The sequence below is a fragment of the Eptatretus burgeri genome, chromosome 3 (genome assembly GCF_056783735.1).
Source record: "Eptatretus burgeri isolate ZD-2024b chromosome 3, Ebu_testis_v1, whole genome shotgun sequence".
Lineage (NCBI taxonomy): Eukaryota > Metazoa > Chordata > Myxini > Myxiniformes > Myxinidae > Eptatretus > Eptatretus burgeri.
In genome coordinates, this window is record NC_140963.1 from 112371209 (window position 1) to 112389358 (window position 18150).

Here is an 18150-nt window from a genome sequence, read left to right on the forward strand (position 1 = left end):
AAGAGTATTACTGGCTCCAGGAAGGTTCAGGAAATTATTAATCACTTCGGCCATTGTATAGGATATCATACTGCAGAAGAACATGAGACCCAAATTGCCGCTGACATTATTGAGAAGAACCGAGTTCTTCCTGATGGCCTGCAAGCAAGCAAGCAAAGGACGAAGCACAAACACAGCTTGGGACAACTATGATGAATCAATGTATCATGACACACAGGGCATCTGTGTCCAAAATGAAGTTCCAGTTATATCAACACCAACAGCAACAATGAAAACATCTTGTACAAGCTCGGAATCAATCACAGCAGCAAGCTCATCAACTACAGAGAATACACTTCCTATTTCTATGAACAAACGAAGCAAGAGAAGTCTTAAAATACCAAATCCAGAACTCGAACCAGTGAGAAAGAAAATCAAGATATCAAATTTTTCCTTTGATAAACAAACAATGGACAAGCCTGTAAACTACAAGGCTTGTGTTGCCAGAGATGTTGCATGGACGATATCTTGCAAAACAAACACAAACACCAATGTGGTCTGGCTGGAACGCCACAGTAACCAAAGATGATTTACCGGCTCAGAAGATAGGCTATTTGGCAAACATCGGAGCACCTCCTACACGGCTTGATGTAGTTAATGAAACGATGAAAAGAAACGTTACCCTGGCTGAAGAGTGTGAGGAAGATTGCATTGCGACGACCTATGCATGTGCTCCGAGCAACTGCTATGCAGAACAAGCATATAGATTTGTTCTTGCAACTGAAAGAGACAAATGAGAGCTATGGACGTTTGGTTGAAGCCCTGAAGACTGTTCAAGCATCACCATCCCCTGAACGGATGAAAGATTTGGAGGAGGCAGGTGGATACAAGGCATTCATGATGACTTATGAAAGTTTCTGCGATGATACTTGAGCTGGAAAACATTTTTTTTTTTGTATACCTTGGTCGAGGCTCGTATGAGAGCTAACACACAACTCACAGCAAGGAGGCATGAGATAAGAGGGGCTGGAGTGGAAGGGACAAAACAGTGGGGAACAGACACATTAGGTGAACTGTGGAAGGGAGAGGGACGGGGAACATGGCGAAGAGAAGATGGACATTTCAGGGACTTTCAGGAAGGAAAGCAGGAGAAATGAAGGAAGTGGGCTTGGGTGGATTATCTGGGGTAGAAAAGATCGAGGATTTGGATGGGGGAAGATAGGAGGTGGTGGTGAACAGCTGTTTTGAAAGCCTGGAGGGAAGAATGGGAAAGAATAGAGTGAGGAAGTTTATTCCAAAGGCGGGAAAAAAGAGGAATGAAAGAGTGAAGATGAGCAGTGATTCGTGATTTTGGTAGTTTTACCAGAAGGGGTTGTTGGCGGACCTTGAGCGCCCTGTGGAAATGTGGTGGGGACAAATCGCAGAGAGAGCAGGGGGGCAAGGCTGGAGAGGAGTCGGTAGAAGACAGAAAGACCACCGACCAACCTGCGGTGATTGAGTGAGAGGCCCAAAGACTCAGCTTCATTGCGGGAGATGCCGATGATCTTAAATGCCCTGGTTTTGACAGCGTGAAGCCGAGAAAGGTGGGAGGCAGGAGCACCAGCCCAGAGGGGAGAGCAGTACTCCATCAGGCTACGGACAAAAGCTTTGTAAGTGGTCAGGAGCTCAAGAGGGCCGAGGAAGGACTTTGCACGATGGAGGATTCCCAGTCGGCGACTGGCTTTTGAGGCGAGGTTGGAAATGTGACTTTCCCAGGAAAGGTCATGGCAGATAGTGAGACCTAGAAGCATGAAAGAAAAGACTTCTTCCAGAGGATTGTTGAGAAAGTGGATGGGGGGGTTTTGTAAACGGTCCTTTCGAAGAGACATAGTGAGAGTGTGAGATTTGTCTGGATTGAAAGACATGTTCCACGTGTTGGACCAGTTTGTGATTTTGTCCAGATCTGCAGTGAGCGAAGAAGCTGCTGCTTGCCAGTCTGAGGGATGACAGATGGTACGGCAGAGGGTGGAGTCGTCGGCAAAGAGAAATAGAGGATTTTCCAGAGAGTCCGAGAGATCATTGATGAAAACCAGAAAAAGAACAGGGCCCAGAACGCTACCTTGAGGAACTCCAGCCTGCACAGGAAGAGGGGATGAAAGAACTCCATTTAGGGCCACACGTTGACTGCGACAGGAGAGGAAGTCTGCGAGCCATGAGTGGAGATGGCCTTGAATACCATGGGAAGAGAGTTTGGTGAGTAGGGCAGGGTGCCAGACTGTGTCAAAAGCACGTGATATGTCCAGGGATACGGCTCGGATTTCCTGTCTGGCATTGAGGACCTCCATCCATTGATGGGAGAGCAGAAGCAGCATATCCAGGGTAGAGTGACCTGGTCTAAACATGGTGTTAATGCAAAGTTCTGGAGAAACTACATTGACATGGTTGACATCTACATGCTGTTCAGTCGAGCTGTGCGAACAAATGATGTGAATCTTTTCATCTTCTTACTTGGGAAAATGATAGACATTTACTTTGCTGCAAATCGTCACAATTATGCACGTTACATGTGCTTATACTATCTCAGACTGTTGAACATGGACAGCACCCATCCTGGCATTACGCAACAATTTGAACAAGGTGGTTTATCAATAAGATTGTCATCCAATTCCTTTTCCAGACAACCAGTGGATCAAGCACTAGAGAGTACGATCAATGTAGATGCAGCCTCGCGACAAACTGGAATCACTGCTTTCCATCAAAGTCAAGGCGCAACCAGGCGGTGGACAGTTACGAGATCAGCTCGAAGCACCATAGTCAGACATCTGTTTGAAAAAGCAGCTTTAAACAAGGATACCAATCCAAGCCATGAACTACGAAAGTCAAAAGTGGAGAAATTTCAGAGACTTGGAAAGTATTTCTAAAATGATTGACACTACAATTAATCCTTTTGGTAACTCCCTGATCGATGACACCAATTTGTACTGTCTAGCAGATGGCAAGAAAATGCCAGATGAAGTAAAAGAGGACATGCAAAATCTCTTTGCTTTGGGGGAGAAGTGGAAAGATGAGTTCCTCCAGGAATGCTTGAAGGATTCTTCAAGGTTTGAAAAACCACTAAAAAGAAGAAAAGTGAGAAAATTTGCCAGTGTTGCTATCAAGAGCAAAATACGAGGTAAAGATGAAAAGGTTGTTGAGCTGAAGACAACACGGGACCTGCTGGGCAGATTAGTCTATCTTGCTTGTGCCAGAAAGATTGAGCTTGCAAAGGTGTTTTCCTTTCCACTAACCCCGGTTCCCCTCTTTGGCCAGTATTTTTGGCACAGTGAAGAAGACACCAAAGTACACACTCTCCAAACACCTCGAAGATTTGATGACACACAAAGAGCCAACAACAGTTGATACGGTCATTTATGATGCCATGTTCATAATCCAGTCACTGCCCTCTGACTTGCCTCTCAGATTTGGGAATGTATCAGAGCTGGTCCTGAAGATCATATGCAGTCCAAAGGCAAGGAAAGTGCACTTTGTCTGTGACAGTTATGTGAAAAGCATAGAGTGTTGAGCAACAGGCAAGAGGTGCAAATGATGGATCATTTCACATCACAGGTGCAGACCAGTTACGTCCTAAAGATTTCAGACATGCCTTGAGATCACCAAATTTCAAAACTGCACTTATTAAGTTCTTCATGGAGGAATGGAAACATAACCATTATGCACCAATCATAAAACAAAAGACTGTTGTTGTTTCACATGAGGAGCAGTGTCTTCAGTATACAGCATCTCTGTCAGGAAATGTAGAACACAATGAGGCACCAGAGTACGAATGCTCACACGTGGAGGCAGATACCAGCCTAGTATACCATCTCAGCATGCTGTCAAAAGCAATACCAGGACAGAATGTTGTTGTCCGTGCAACAGACACTGATATCATGGTCATTCTCCTGTATCATTCAAGACAACTCAAGGCCAATGTGTGGATGGACCTTGGACATTCGAGTGATAACACTAGAAGGTATGTCCATATTACTGCGCTCGCAAACCACCTCGGCCCAGTTGTTTGCAAGGCACTACCGGGTTATCATGCTCTGACAGGATGCGACTACATGTCACCCTTCTTCAGGAAGGGAAAGGTGAACCCATTGAAGAAAGCTCAGAAGAGTGCTCTCCATCTCGAAGGCATCAGCATGCTCGGAGAGACAACAGCCTTTGATGATGACGACAGCCTTGTAGAAAGATATGTGTGTTCACTCTATGGTCAGGGAGCATTATCATCCGTGAATGATGCCAGGTTGAAAATCTTCCCACAGAAATACAAACCGACAGATCCAGACAGTCCATTGGAGAAAATAAAGGGACTTGATGCAGGCATGCTCCCACCCTGCAAAAATGTTCTGATGCAAAAATTGGCACAGTGAAATTACTTGGCATATCTCTGGAAGCACGCACATACAAGATATCCACTAGAGAACATTCAACCCACAGATCACGGCTGGAAAGAGGTCAACGGAGATTTTGTACCACTCTGGTTTACTGGCAGTCAGATGCCAACTATTCTTTCTAAAACCATGGAACCAGAAGATGTCACAGATGGAGACGAGGATGATGATGACAATGATTGTATTACTGATGATGATTCAGAGGATGAAGAAGACAGTGATGATAATGATAATGGAAATGACTAATTGAATGTGGTAAATTCAAAGGGTAAATGGAAAGCTTGCAAATATCAATATTTGAAATATTGATATTTCCCAGAACAATATTCAACACTGGGGCCGATTCATATTTGGCCAAAAACTGGCCAAAAATAGTTATTTTGTCTTACATAGGGTCAATAAGACTGCTTTTTTGGTAATCAGCACCCTCTTTTACCTAAAATAGGCTTGTCAAATCATCTATACCTAAAGTTCTGATTAAACCCACTATTTGATGGAATAAGGGAATATTTGGCCAAAAAGGGTTAATGTTGTCATTTTGTCTTGATTGAGGTCAATAAGACGGTTTTATTTGGAATCAGCACCCGTTTTTACATAAAGTAGGCTTGTCAAATCAGCCTTACCGAAAATTCTGATTAAACCCACCTATCCAATGTAATTTGACCAAATATGGTCATATTTGGTCAAAAAGGGGTTAAAAATGGTCATTTTGTCTTGAGTGGGGTCAATAAGACTGCTTTTTTACATAAAGTAGGCCTATCAAACCATCCTTACCCAAAATTCTGATTAAAGCCATCTATCTCCTAGGCCCTAGGGTATAACGGGCAGATTTGATCTTCGTAAGCTTCATGAAAATGACCAGAGTTCTTGATGCTCCCAAATAAACAATATTTGTTCTTGAACTTCATTGTGAAAAGGAAACGATAAAGGAAAGTGTTATCAAAAAGTGAGTTATTTATTTGTTAAACGTAATCGGTGGCAATACAAAGCGCAGAATACTGGACGGGTGTGACGTCAGACGTGCTCTTCGATGAAAGCTCATGACGTCACACAGGCGATTGACAAGAGGGCTGCAATGCATGTCGACATTGGTCGCTCCAGTGTCCAGGGGGGGTGTGGAGCGTGTGGAGCGCTCGCCAAGTAGCTTAAGCACTCAAGCAAGCCCTCCAACGAAACGGTTGATAAGGAACGGCTAGCTTGGCAAGCGCTGGCTGCTTGGTATTGACGTCATTTCCACTTCCAAAGTCTGATTACACTTGGTGGCGAAGGTTGCATGACCAGGAGTCGCCATGAGTGACGGTAGTGGTGAGTGCTCCGGCGAATGTGTGTTTGTTGGGGGATGGTGAAGCTCGATAAGTTGTGGCTCGCACTTCGCAGGATAAGTTCGATCTAAGTTAGATCGAAGTTAGATCGAGGTATGTGCGCTATCGTCTTTCCGCCGAATCGATCGGGTTGAAATGTCTACGAGCTATAAACTGTTAGAGTGGTTAGACCAACTCTGGGGTTTCAAATGCATCGATTTGTGCGCCGTGTTTCGTGAAGAGTCGGCGAGTTATCGCCGGCACCCTGAACAAATTGCAAATCCCGTCCTTGACTTTATTGTTGGGAAGGTGGTGGTGGTGGTCGTGTGGGAGCTTAGCTGCCGGGGTAGCTATCATTTATTGAGGCGCGACTGTGTCGCTGATGCAGTGCCCCTCTACCGGTACACACACTGGAACTGGTACTCATTTCGCCGACCTCGGAAGGATGACAGGCTGAGTCAACCCCACCTGGTGTATTAATTCAGCGGCCGACGGGGCTTGAACTCAGGACCCGAGGATCCCAAGCCGCCACCCTAACCACTACTCAGGACCCTAGGATCCCAAGCCACTACCCGAACCACTACCCAGGACCCTAGGATCCCAAGCCGCCACCCCAAACCACTGAGCCAACACCAGGTTTGCATTGGGAAGGTGATGGGAAGCATCATGCTTCTCAAGATCACGCTTCGGCAGCAGCTTGCTGACCTGGCAACATTGAGAATAACATGGAGGTTGGGAGGTGGGAAGGAAATTGGCATCAAATGCATCTCTGGAAGGTCTCTGGGTTCGTGCGTTGTGAGCTGAGGTCCATGCACAGTCCCAGATGTTTGATGAATTGGCTCTCCCGCAGGAATGATGCGTCGTCGTACTCGTACCGATGGGCTAAAAAGACCTTGATGTGATCTAATGTGCAAACTGTAAGATCCACAGGAATACCTTCACTTCCGCTGACATGATGATCAGATTATTTTGGCAATTTGCATCAGCCAGAGATGTACCAATTGTGACCATGGTCCATGAATTGTGACCTTAAAGGTCCCCTGACATGCAAAATAAACTTATTTATAGATTAACTTGACCTTCCTAGTGAAGAAATCACCCATGCCTTTTTTTTTTAATCAAAAATGGGATAATTAGAGCAATATTTCGATCATTTTTGGAGCTATTCACAACTTGCTGTGCCCCGCCCCTAAAAAAATGGACTTCAGCGAATCTCTGCGTGACGTCACATACAGTAACGCGCACAGAGTGGATTGACTCGAGAGACGATATGTCGTGCGCCTTATAAAGTACATACAAATGCATTTTGCAAAGGTTAGTGCAATCTCTGTAATCGTCTTAATTCCAGTGATTGTTTGGCGAAAGTTTTAAATAGTTTTTGCCGAACTTTCGAAAATGCCTGCAAGATGTATCGTAGCAGGATGCAGCAATACAAGCAAAGACGGTGTAAGCCTTCATGTATTCCCAAAAGATGATAATCGTCGGAGAATATGGACATCTAAAGTGAAGGTACTGCTTCCATTGGCATGCTATTCATTAACATTCAGCCAAAATGCTGTAATAAAAGAAAAGGGGAAAAAATGTTTGCACAACTATGAAAGACAAATTTATCTGTCCAATTACACGGTCTCATATCCTCGGGACTCTTACGCATTGACTTATACATTGTGAGCATGCTAATACAAGTTACTTGTCAACTCGAGAGTCGAGACTAGTCCGATAAATCCGTCGTCCGTCCGACTCGGCCGATAAATCTGACGTGCTGTACCTTTATTTTATTATTCTCTTTTCTTCATTGTTTTCTACTGGTGCTACATGACGACAGTAGGAATAAAATAAATAAAAATGCAACAGAACGTCAGATTTATCGGACTACTTGAGACAATTGTATCGCAAGGTGTGTTCTGCACACAAGTTTTCATCGTATACAGACAGGGAGGTTGCTTCGTTTTATGCGCGGAGAGATACGGCCGATGACATGCGCCGGCCTTGTTTGTGATTAATTTGCCGCGAAGCAACATGTCCGCTACGCTGCGCTGTTCACGTCACCTCACTAAAATATTTCTGATATCGAGCAGTATGCAAGTCAAATTTACATTATTGAATTACGAATAGGATTTAGTCTTTCCAGTTGTTATTTCCAAGTCTTCCTTCGATGTCCTCCCGATCATCATGAACTCCGGGAATTTCATCGCCATTTTTCTCTGCTTGTCCTGCTTCGGGCTCGAACTGGTAAGGCCGTATTTAATTTCCAGCTGCTTGAACTTCACCTCCCGCGACTTTGTTATCCGACAATTCTCAATGTGATTCAGACCAAAATCCTTAATTTCTCTCACACTCACTGTCGCTACCAGACAAATCAAAGTCCATGTCATCCATTATTCAAAACCAAATGTTCGATTTTTTTTTTTAAGCAGAAATGAATGATGCGATTGAGTCGACCAATAAAATGTGGAAACACAGGAAGCCAATAGAATCAGGTAGACCACCAACCCGAGTAATTAACGTGCAGCCTTTGACATCCTGTATATGACATCATGTGGGTTACGCCCCTTTCAGGAGAATTTTTAGGGGCATTCCCGAAGACGTTTGTTTTTTTAATTTTACATTTTACAGAATGAGTATTGTGAAAAAACATTGTCAGATCTGAAATCACGATGAAAAACTCCTCCAGGACACATATATATATATATATATATATATATATATATATATATATATATATATATATATATATATATATATATATATATATATATATATATATATATATATATATATATATATATATATATATATACATATATATATATATATATATATATATATATATATACATATATATATACACATATATATGCCTGGTGTTGGCTTAATGGTTAGGGTGGTGGGCTTAGGAACCGAGTATCCTGAGTTCAAATCCCACTCGGCTGTTGAATTAATACCAGGTGGGGTTGACTCTGCCTGTCATCCTTCCGAGGTCGGCAAAATGAGTGCCAGCATGCTGGTATCCTGTGTCGGAGTGGCGACCCGTCCAGGATTGTACCCAATAGCCAAGGAGACTGCTTCAGCAGCACCAACGCTCTGCACAGAGTATGGTCCCAGTGGATGGATATATATATATATATATATATATATATATATATATATATATATATATATATATATATATGAAATTTTTGTACTTTGGCATGTCAGGGGACCTTTAAGTTAAGATTGCAGAAGATGTATCGGGATAAGTCTGCTCTGTGTCTGCTTTTGTAAGTTGCTTATTTTATTGTCGCACCACACATTTCTTCCTGTCTCTGCTCACACACAACAAACTACATTCACTGTGCCACCTATTTTCCTCACCTGCCTGAAATAAATCCTTTTGTTGAAATGTTCCCAGCTCGTTTTTTGTTTTTTTCTTTCATTGATCCAGCATTATCTGTATCCTAGCCTAGCCCGGACTTTATTCCCAATGATCCGCTCTTTTAGCCGGTCCGTCCTTGGCAGTGTCACTCGGCTGCATCTGACCCGGTAAGGTGACTCGGTTTGGACAAGGCGTACCGAGGGCGTATCCCCCAGTATTTAGGTCGCGTGATTATTTTTAGGTAACCTTATAAACTGTAGACGGAGGACCCTAAGTCACGTGGTTGAGATATTGGCGTTCACGGTCGGTTAGCAACCCGCTGCGTCACGGAGTTATCCTTGTGCGATGGCTTGCGATTCCGGGGAGTCTGGTGGGAACCTGAGATAGCTTCCCCCCCTGGTGGTCTTCTCACCCAGACACCTGGCCTGCAAACAATATATATATATCCAGTAGGTTTGTGAACCAATGACTCTGAGCCTATACACCACCAGTGTGTGCAACAAAAATGAACATAACTCGAAATTGCATGAATATCGGTACTTGTAAGCTTCCCCATGTAATGTCTGAACCAAAGAGCTCTTAAATGAGTTATCATTCAGCATTATACTTGCTGCGGTTACTACATTTACCCCGTTCAGATACAATCGTGCAACTTGCCTTTATATATTGTAGGTATGTGGATCTACAAAATCGATGATTCAGACCACGCACTCACACACACAAAGTGCCGTAAAATCCTTTAAAAAAAAATCTTCAATGTAATATGCAAATGATTGCTTAATGCAGATGAATAATTTTGCCTGCAGGCCAGCAGCAACAGTGCCTGACCCTCCATCCCAATATATACTTTATAGTGGACTTTGGTGGCCTCAAATTGATGTCAAGGCCAATGTGCGGTAGTGTAAAATTTGCCCAGATTCTGAAGTACTTGCACCCAAAACTTTGGCTTCTTCAGCGCTACGGTTCGTCTGTGAAAGAATAACGCACAAACACTCACAAACATTTAAATATTTATAAGATTTGCAAGACATTGTTTTGAGGGTTTTTGTGCATAACTTTTTGTGTTTGTTGTCTTTGTGACAGGAAACCACGTGGGATCTGAATGGATGGGTCACACTCAGGATCACTTGCAGTTGTGTTCTTTGAATGGGGTTCCCGTGTTAGCGGAAACCAAAAATAATTGGAAAAAGATTTCCGAATTTCAGGCCCGACCAGACGATCTGCTCATAGCAACATACTACAAGTCAGGTTTGAGGTCACATACTCAAGTGGTGTTAAAGGGACAATGGGGAGAGATTCATTTTAATATTACTGATCTCTCCATCCAGGTTACTGCTGAAGTGCCCCGATGTTGTTTAAAAGAAACAATACTCTCACACACGTGTGTCTGATTCATTGATTTGTCTCCATAGCTGTTCTCTGTTCTATTTTGACAAGCTCCCAACCACCCCCACCTCCCACCCCCACCTCCCCACATCCTGGTGCTGTTGTTTTCCTGTTGCTCTCTTTCAAGCAAAGATAACTGTTTGATTCTGAGTTATCTTTGCATCCCTCCCAAAGCCCACCTCTTTCCAAGTTTCCAGTCATTGCTTCGTGAGAATTTTGCAACTGTATCCATCTTGTCCACCCCCTGTATCCCCTCCGACCCCCAAACCCTCATTCTTCCCCACATTCATTATTTCTCCAAGTCTCTATATTTTGTCCCCCCAACACTGCTGTTGATGTTTCTCCTCTCTTTTTCTGCCATTTATTTTGTTGTTACATCCTGATCCATTCGATGTTTATGATCCTCCACGAGCTTGCCTCAATTTTATATTTAAAAAAAAACACAAAAACAACTCCCTTCACTGTCGTTTAGCCACCATAATTCTTCCTCATCTGCTGGACTATCTCTGGCTGCAACCAACGAATGAATGTATGTTTGTTTTTTGTACTGTGTACTTTGTACTGTGTACTCAACAATGACAAATCCATATATAACGTCTATCTCCACTAATATGGATAAGCTCTTAAACGTCCATCCAAACTCTGTTCCTCATCTGTGGTGACTTCCACTGCCACTTTATTTATTATTATTATTATTTTTGTATACAATGTCGAGGCTCATATGAAAGCTAACACAGGACGTACAACAAGAGGGGTGGGAGAGAGAAGGACAAAACAGTGGGGAAGGGAGAGGGATGGGGTGGGGTACACAGGTTAAACAAATGGACATGACAGGGACTTTCAGGTCCTCGCATGACAGGGACTTTCAGGTCCTCGCATGACAGGGACTTTCAGGAAGGAAAGCAGGGAATTTGAAGGAGGTGGGTTTGGGGTGGATTAACAGGGGTAGAAAAGATAGTGATTTTGGATGGGGGAAGATGAGAGGTGGTGGTGAACAGCTGTTTTGAAGACCTGGAGGAAAGAGTGCAGGGATTGAAGAGAGTGTGGGAGTTTGTTCCAAAGGTGGGGAAAAAGTGGGATGAAAGAGTGAGGGTGAGCAGTGATTCTTGATTTTGGTAGTTTTACCAGAAGGGGGTTGCTGTTGGACCTTGAGTGCCCTGTGAAAATATGCAGAGGTCATATCGCAGACAGAGCAGGGGGTGTGAGACTGGAGAGGAGATGGTAGAAGACAGAAAGACCACCGACCAGCGCACGGTGAGAGTGAAAGACTCAGCCTCATCGTGGGAGATACCAATGATCCTAAGTGCTTTGGTTTCCACAGCGTGAAGCCGAGAAAGGTGAGAGGCAGGAGAACTAGCCCTGAGGGGAGAGCAGTACTCCGTCAGGCTGTGGACAAAAGTTTTGTATGTGGTCAGGAGATCAAGGTGGCCAAGGAAGGATTTGCATGACGGAGGATGCCCAGTTGGTGACTGGCTTTGGAGGCCAGCTTGGAAATGTGGCTTTCCGAGGAAAGATCATGGCAGAGAGTGAGACCCAGAAGGTTGAATGAAAGGATTTCTTCAAGAGGATTGTTGAGACAGTACATTGGGAAGTGGGGGGGAGGGGGGTGAGGGTTGTCAGGATTGAAAGGCATGTTCCAAGTGTTGGATCAGTTTGTGATTTTAATCCAGATCTGCAGAGTGAAATGAAGCTACTGCTTGCCGATCTGGGGAATGGCAGATGGTACGACAGATGGTGGAGTCATCGCAAAGAGATAAAGAGGATTTTCCAGAGACTCGGAGAGATCATTGATGAAAACCAGAAAAAGAACAGGGCCCAGAAAACTGCTTTGAATTCCAGCTTGGACAGGAAGAGGGGATGAGAGAACTCCATTTAGGGCCACATGTTGGCTGCAACAAGAGAAGAAATCTGTGAGCCATGAGTGGAGATGGCCTTGCATACCATAGGAAGAGAGTTTGGTGAGCAGGGCAGGGTGCCAGATTGTATCAAAAGCACGCGATATATCTAGGGATAGGGCTCTGATTTCATGTACGGCATTGATGACCTCCATCCATTGTTGGGAGAACAGAAGCAGCATATCCAGGGTCGAGTGACCTGGTCTGAAACCAAATTGATGATCAGAAATCAAGCCATTGGAGAAGAGGAAGGATTTAATGTCTGAAGCGATGATGGATTCCATAACCTTGCTGATGGTTGGCAGAAGGCTAATTGGTCTGTAGTTGCAGGGATCTGTTTTTGCACCTTTTTATGCAGGGTAGTGATGTTTGCTGATTTCCAAGCTGATGGCAGATTAACTTGAGCAAATGAGAGGGTGAATAGAACAGAGATAGTATGAGCGAGAGCAGTAGAGCAGGTTTTTAGGACACTTTGCAGAATAAAGTGACAATGGGGAGAGATTCGTTCACCTTGACAGTTGGCTGTATCTTATTTTTGCAACAACCCGCAGTGACATTTCAGCTGAGGATGTCTGCGACACAAATGGTCTGACTCGATCGCCAGCATCCTGATCGTCACCACAGACTCTGCTTTTCAAGTTTCCAAAAGGTTAAACATGGTAGAATGTCTCAATTCTGTGTTTGGCTCTAAATCTTGTGTTCCCAATACATCTTGCTCTGTCCCATCTTGCCACGTCACACCTACTACCTTCTCAACTGAATCTTTCACATCCACGATGGTGGACAAAATTATTTGATGGATCCAGATGCCATTAATGCTCATGCATTCAAATCTGCTCTGCTGCTCTTCAAACTGTCTGACTCCTTTGTTCATCTCTCGTCTGCCAACATCACTCCCATAACAATGATGCAAAAATGTATTCTCTCAAATATAGGCCAGTAAGCTTACTTCCTATTCCAAATAAATTAATTGAATTCATCATTGCTGCCAACAGAGGCCCTTGGAATACTGGAGGAAATTGGATGCAGCAACGCGCTGCTCTGGCGCATACTCCCATACCTGACTTTACCTGCCAATGTATCATCTTACCTCTTTCCAAAGAGTGACATCTCTAACCATCAGTTTGGATTCTGTCTCAGTCATTTGACTGGATATTCTGTTTGTTTCTCAAAATCCTGAGGCCATACATCTCAAGAGGTCAGGAATGTCACCCTGGTCATGTCGAGGGTATTTGGCAGTCTGGCATCCTGCTCTGCTTGTAAAATTCACAGCTTGTGACATACAAGACCGATTTAATGTCTGGCTTCGTCTTCTGCCACTCATGGAGACAACGCATTGCTATCAATGGAACCCTCTCCTTTTCTCGTGGGGGGTGGATCACCCCAAGGCAGCCTCTTGTTCCCAGTCTTGTTCCTCATCTACAATGATGACCTCTCCAATAATCTTGAAAACCCTCTTCCTTTATATTGTGGACTAGTAAAGGTGCCCGTCTTCAACGGGCGTCACTGGCAACATATGGTAAAAGACAGATCGCATGAATGTATTTTAAACAATATATTATATCATTTTTATCCATTGATTATCATTCAGGTTTTCTCCTTCGACTGTCCCGCAGTAGCTGTCTGTCTGTCCCACATATTATGGCATGCCCCCTTTTTATGGCATGACATAATATGTCCCACATTACCACGTAGTGTAGTGACTACACAACGTGTACCATTCGTGAGTTCCGGAGGATCCATAGAGCGCATTAAAATTACAGGGCACCCTACTTTAAAATGATCCAAAAGGCCGGATCAGTTTCGTCTACATATTCATATCTTGTAGATTTTAGCTGGCCGGATCAGTTTCGTCTCCATATTCATATCTTGTAGATTTTAGCTGGCCGGATCAGTTTCGTCTCCATATTGATGTGTTGTAGAATTTAGCTGATTCTGAAACTGTTAACAGCATGTTGATCGGATGGTTCTGTGATTTTCTGCGGTAGTAAACAGAAGTACGACTTTAGCCTGTACGCCACTATGCGGAGACCCGAGGACCTAATATTTCACAACAAACTAAAAACTCACAAAATTTGAAGATATTTTAAATAAACAATTTATTATAATATCAATTAAATATCATTTTTATCCATTGATAATATGAATTGTTCTGTACAGCTATAGTTGTTCTCCTGGGATCTGCGAATCCATCCACAATCTATGTTCTAATGAAGTGCAGTAGGAATAATAAAAAGTCGGATGAACATGAACTGTTTAACTACCATAATCATCAAAACGAATTTTGAGGGGCTTCTAAAGGAAGACAATAATATCATTACTATATATGTCAAAGCTTGTTTCATTTCATGCAGTAACAAAAATCTGATGGTGGAACAAAAAAAGGGGCGTGCCGAAATATTACTACAGATAATCATCAAAACGAATTTTGAGGGGCCTCTTAAGGAAGACAATAATATCATTACTATATATGTCAAAGCTTGTTTCATTTCATGCAGTAACAAAAATCTGATGGTGGAACAAAAAAAGGGGTGTGCCAAAATATTAATATAGATAATCATCAAAACGAATTTTGAGGGGCCTCTAAAGGAAGACAATAATATCATTACTATATATGTCAAAGCTTGTTTCATTTCATGCAGTAACAAAAATCTGATGGTGGAATAAAAAGGGGGCATGCCATAATATGAATATAGATAATCATCAAAACGAATTTTGAGGGGCCTCTAAAGGAAGACAATAATATCATTAGTATATGTACCAAATCTTGTTTCATTTCATGCAGTAACAAAAATCTGATGGTGGAACAAAAAAAGGGGCGTGCCGAAATATTAATATAGATGTGGTACAGGACGTACCCTCCCAATGACGTGCAAGATAAATTAACGAAGTGGACACGCTCCCTCCCAATGAGCCAATGGACAGTGTAAGTGAGGGGTTCATTACCGTCTCAAAAGTTAAGAAACCAAATCCCTTGCACCACGTGTGTCACCTTCTGGTGAAAGGCAAATCAGTGAAAATGTAATTACTGGAATTCCATGTCATAACAGATTTGCCTTATTGGAAGAAGAAAGTAATCCAGGAACGTCCGCTTGTTCAAACATCATCAATGAAACAATTGTATCGAACTTGCCAATCCCAATCAGTGTTTCCAACCCCACAGAGAGCGTCCTCTCGTACAAGGACATTCCTTATGTAGACTGCTCCCATATCCAACAGTCACAGGAGGAAGAGAAACTTTTACAGTCTCTCTCTAACAAAGCATTAAATGAGACAAATAAGGACACTGAGGAAACAATGGAGGATAGTTTAAATCCTCCAATGGAGAGTGACACTCATGACCCGAGCACCGTGGCCGTGTCACGGACAGGCTTGGCGTCCACTCTCTTACATTCCCAAGAATCCCCAGGCGTAACTCTGATGTATAAGGCTCCTGAAGAAGATTGTTTCATTGAAACCGAGCAATCATGTGATGTTCATAATGAAACTGAAACACCAATCGATTCCCCATGCGAGGAATCTCATGGTGAAGGTCAAGATGAGTCCTCTCAGATTCTAAAGGCTGAAAGCAGACCTTCGGATGACGAGCTTCAGGACTTCTTGAGGGATTCTTATCGTAAGAGAAATATTGAACTGAAAGATCATTTCCCTGATCTTCCGGTGTTAATTATTAAATTGAAAGAAATTGTGCGTAACCCTGACACCCCAAACTTCACTGAGGCTAAGAAGCACAGGTTAAAAAAAACGATCCAGAAAGCTCGACAGGAGCTTCCCAAGTAAGGTCGTCGTGGTATGCTTCTCTTATTTATTTATTTTTCTTCTTTACCTTTCTCAGCACATGAATGTCAATTTCGGAAGTCTAAACATTAATGGTGGTGTTAGTTTAGAACGCAAAGTTCAGGTAAAAGATCTGACTCGGCGTTTGCACCTGGACGTCTTGTTATTGCAAGAAATGCATGGAGATCTGACTGCCCAAGCCCAATGGAGATGGCTAATGAAGGGTCAGTGGTTCTTCAGAGATATCAATTCCTTCATTGCCAGGATTGCTTTCTTTGTCTCTCCTTTATTAACGCTCTCACAAGTTCATTTTAATGAAATAATTCCTGGACGTCTGGCTTGTCTTCAGTTCATTGCCAACAATCAAATCTTTATTTTTGTAAACATTTATGCCCCCAATGAGAATGCTGAAAAGTACAACTTCTTCCTGAAACTAGAGGCCTTTCGAAGCACAATTGACTTGAATTGTTGCTTTATACTGAGTGGTGACTTCAACTGTCTTCTTGACCCTGCTTTAAGGCCCTGTCACACCTTGACGATTTAGCCAACGTATGCCTGACGTATGCAAAATTGGGCTAAAATGCTGGCACACGTCAAATACGTTATGGGTAAGTTTGTATACGTTAAGAGCACGCTGAAAAACACTGCCATACGTCGTAGTATGCTGGCTTTCATCGTTGTACTTTGTGGTTGTCCTCAAATTTTCCATGCTTGAAAATTTACGACGTATGCCAGCGTATGACTCGCACGTTCCACTACTCTGGCCACAAGTTGTAGGCACGTTATGCGATCGTTGACACACGTCGACACACGTCGACACACGTTACTTGTAAGTTACTCATAAGTCGAAACACGTCGAGGTAATGATTAGCGTACCCGAAACTTATTTATAACCTATGAGTAACGTGTTGCAGACACGTTACACGATCGTTGCACACACGTCGAGGCACGTTATGCGATCATTGATACACGTCGAAACACGTCGAGGTAATGCTTAGCGTACCCAAAACTTATTTCTAACCTATGAGTAACGTGCTTTGAACCTATGTGTAACGTACCTCCAACGCATATTGACGTATGTAGATGTATTTGACGTCTTCCAGACGACCACAGAACTTACTGAACGTGTTACTAACTTACAGCTACCGTGTAATGGCGTATTGGCAGAGTTTAAAAAAAAAACAACAATAAAAACAAAAAAAACTCGTGTCTTATTCTTAGTTCCTCCTCTGTGAATATTTTCTGTTTGAGGATATTGTCACGTCGACGTCGAAACTTAAAAGCAAATGTCCGAATATATTTTATAATTCGTGATAGACTAAAAAAAAAAAAACTAAACAACAACAACAACTTCAGATATTTCGTCACGTGCCTTCATGGAGCCTAGGAGAAAAAAAGAAAATGTGCCTTGACGGAGAAAATACGTTTCGGGAATGCTAAACATCACCTCGACGTGGTTCGACTTGAGTAACTTACAAGGAACTTGTGTCGACGTGTGTCAACGATCGCATATCGTGCCTACAACTTATTCCCAGCGTAGCGAAACGTGTGAGCCATACGGCGAGTACGTCGTAAAATTTTCAGCATGCTTGAAATTTCACGACGTACTAAACGTACCACAAAATATGACAGCGTACTTCATCGTTTTTCAGCGTGCTCCTAACGTATACACAACTTACCCATACCGTATTCGACGTGTGCCAGCGTTTTAGACACATTTTTCATAGGTCGGCATACGCTGGCTAAATCGTCAAGGTGTGACTGCGTGGTTCACACTTCCAATTCTCAGGCGGTTATGATTTAAATCGGCGTGCGGCAGGTTTTTAACAGGCTACGCCACGAGATCGTCGGCGATACGTGCAGCGCGCTATGCCAAAGTTAAAGTATCGTTGGGCATAGGTTGTGAACGCCGACAACAGGCTAAGCATTCGTTGGTATAAGTTATCTAAGACAACGAAACGTTCTGTGCCCGTTACTAATATGTTATGCATACGACCAACACGTTATGAATACGACCAAAACTTAAAAAAAACATCAAAATT

At 43.0% G+C, this 18150-nt stretch overlaps 1 protein-coding gene across 2 annotated transcripts in view; it reads left to right on the forward strand.

Moving 5' to 3' along the window:
* Positions 1 to 5546: 5546 nt before the first annotated feature.
* LOC147030747 (sulfotransferase 1C2-like) overlaps positions 5547 to 18150 on the forward strand; it is a 30423-nt gene continuing 17819 nt past the window's right edge. Inside the window, exons 1-2 of one of the 2 annotated variants that reach the window (XM_085875117.1) lie at positions 5547 to 5699; positions 10134 to 10298. In XM_085875117.1, coding sequence (XP_085731243.1) covers positions 5684 to 5699; positions 10134 to 10298 — 181 coding nt within the window. In that variant the 5' untranslated portion in view covers positions 5547 to 5683. Of the gene's footprint in view, positions 5810 to 10133; positions 10299 to 18150 lie in introns of both variants that reach the window. The other variant, XM_085875118.1, reaches the window with a different exon arrangement.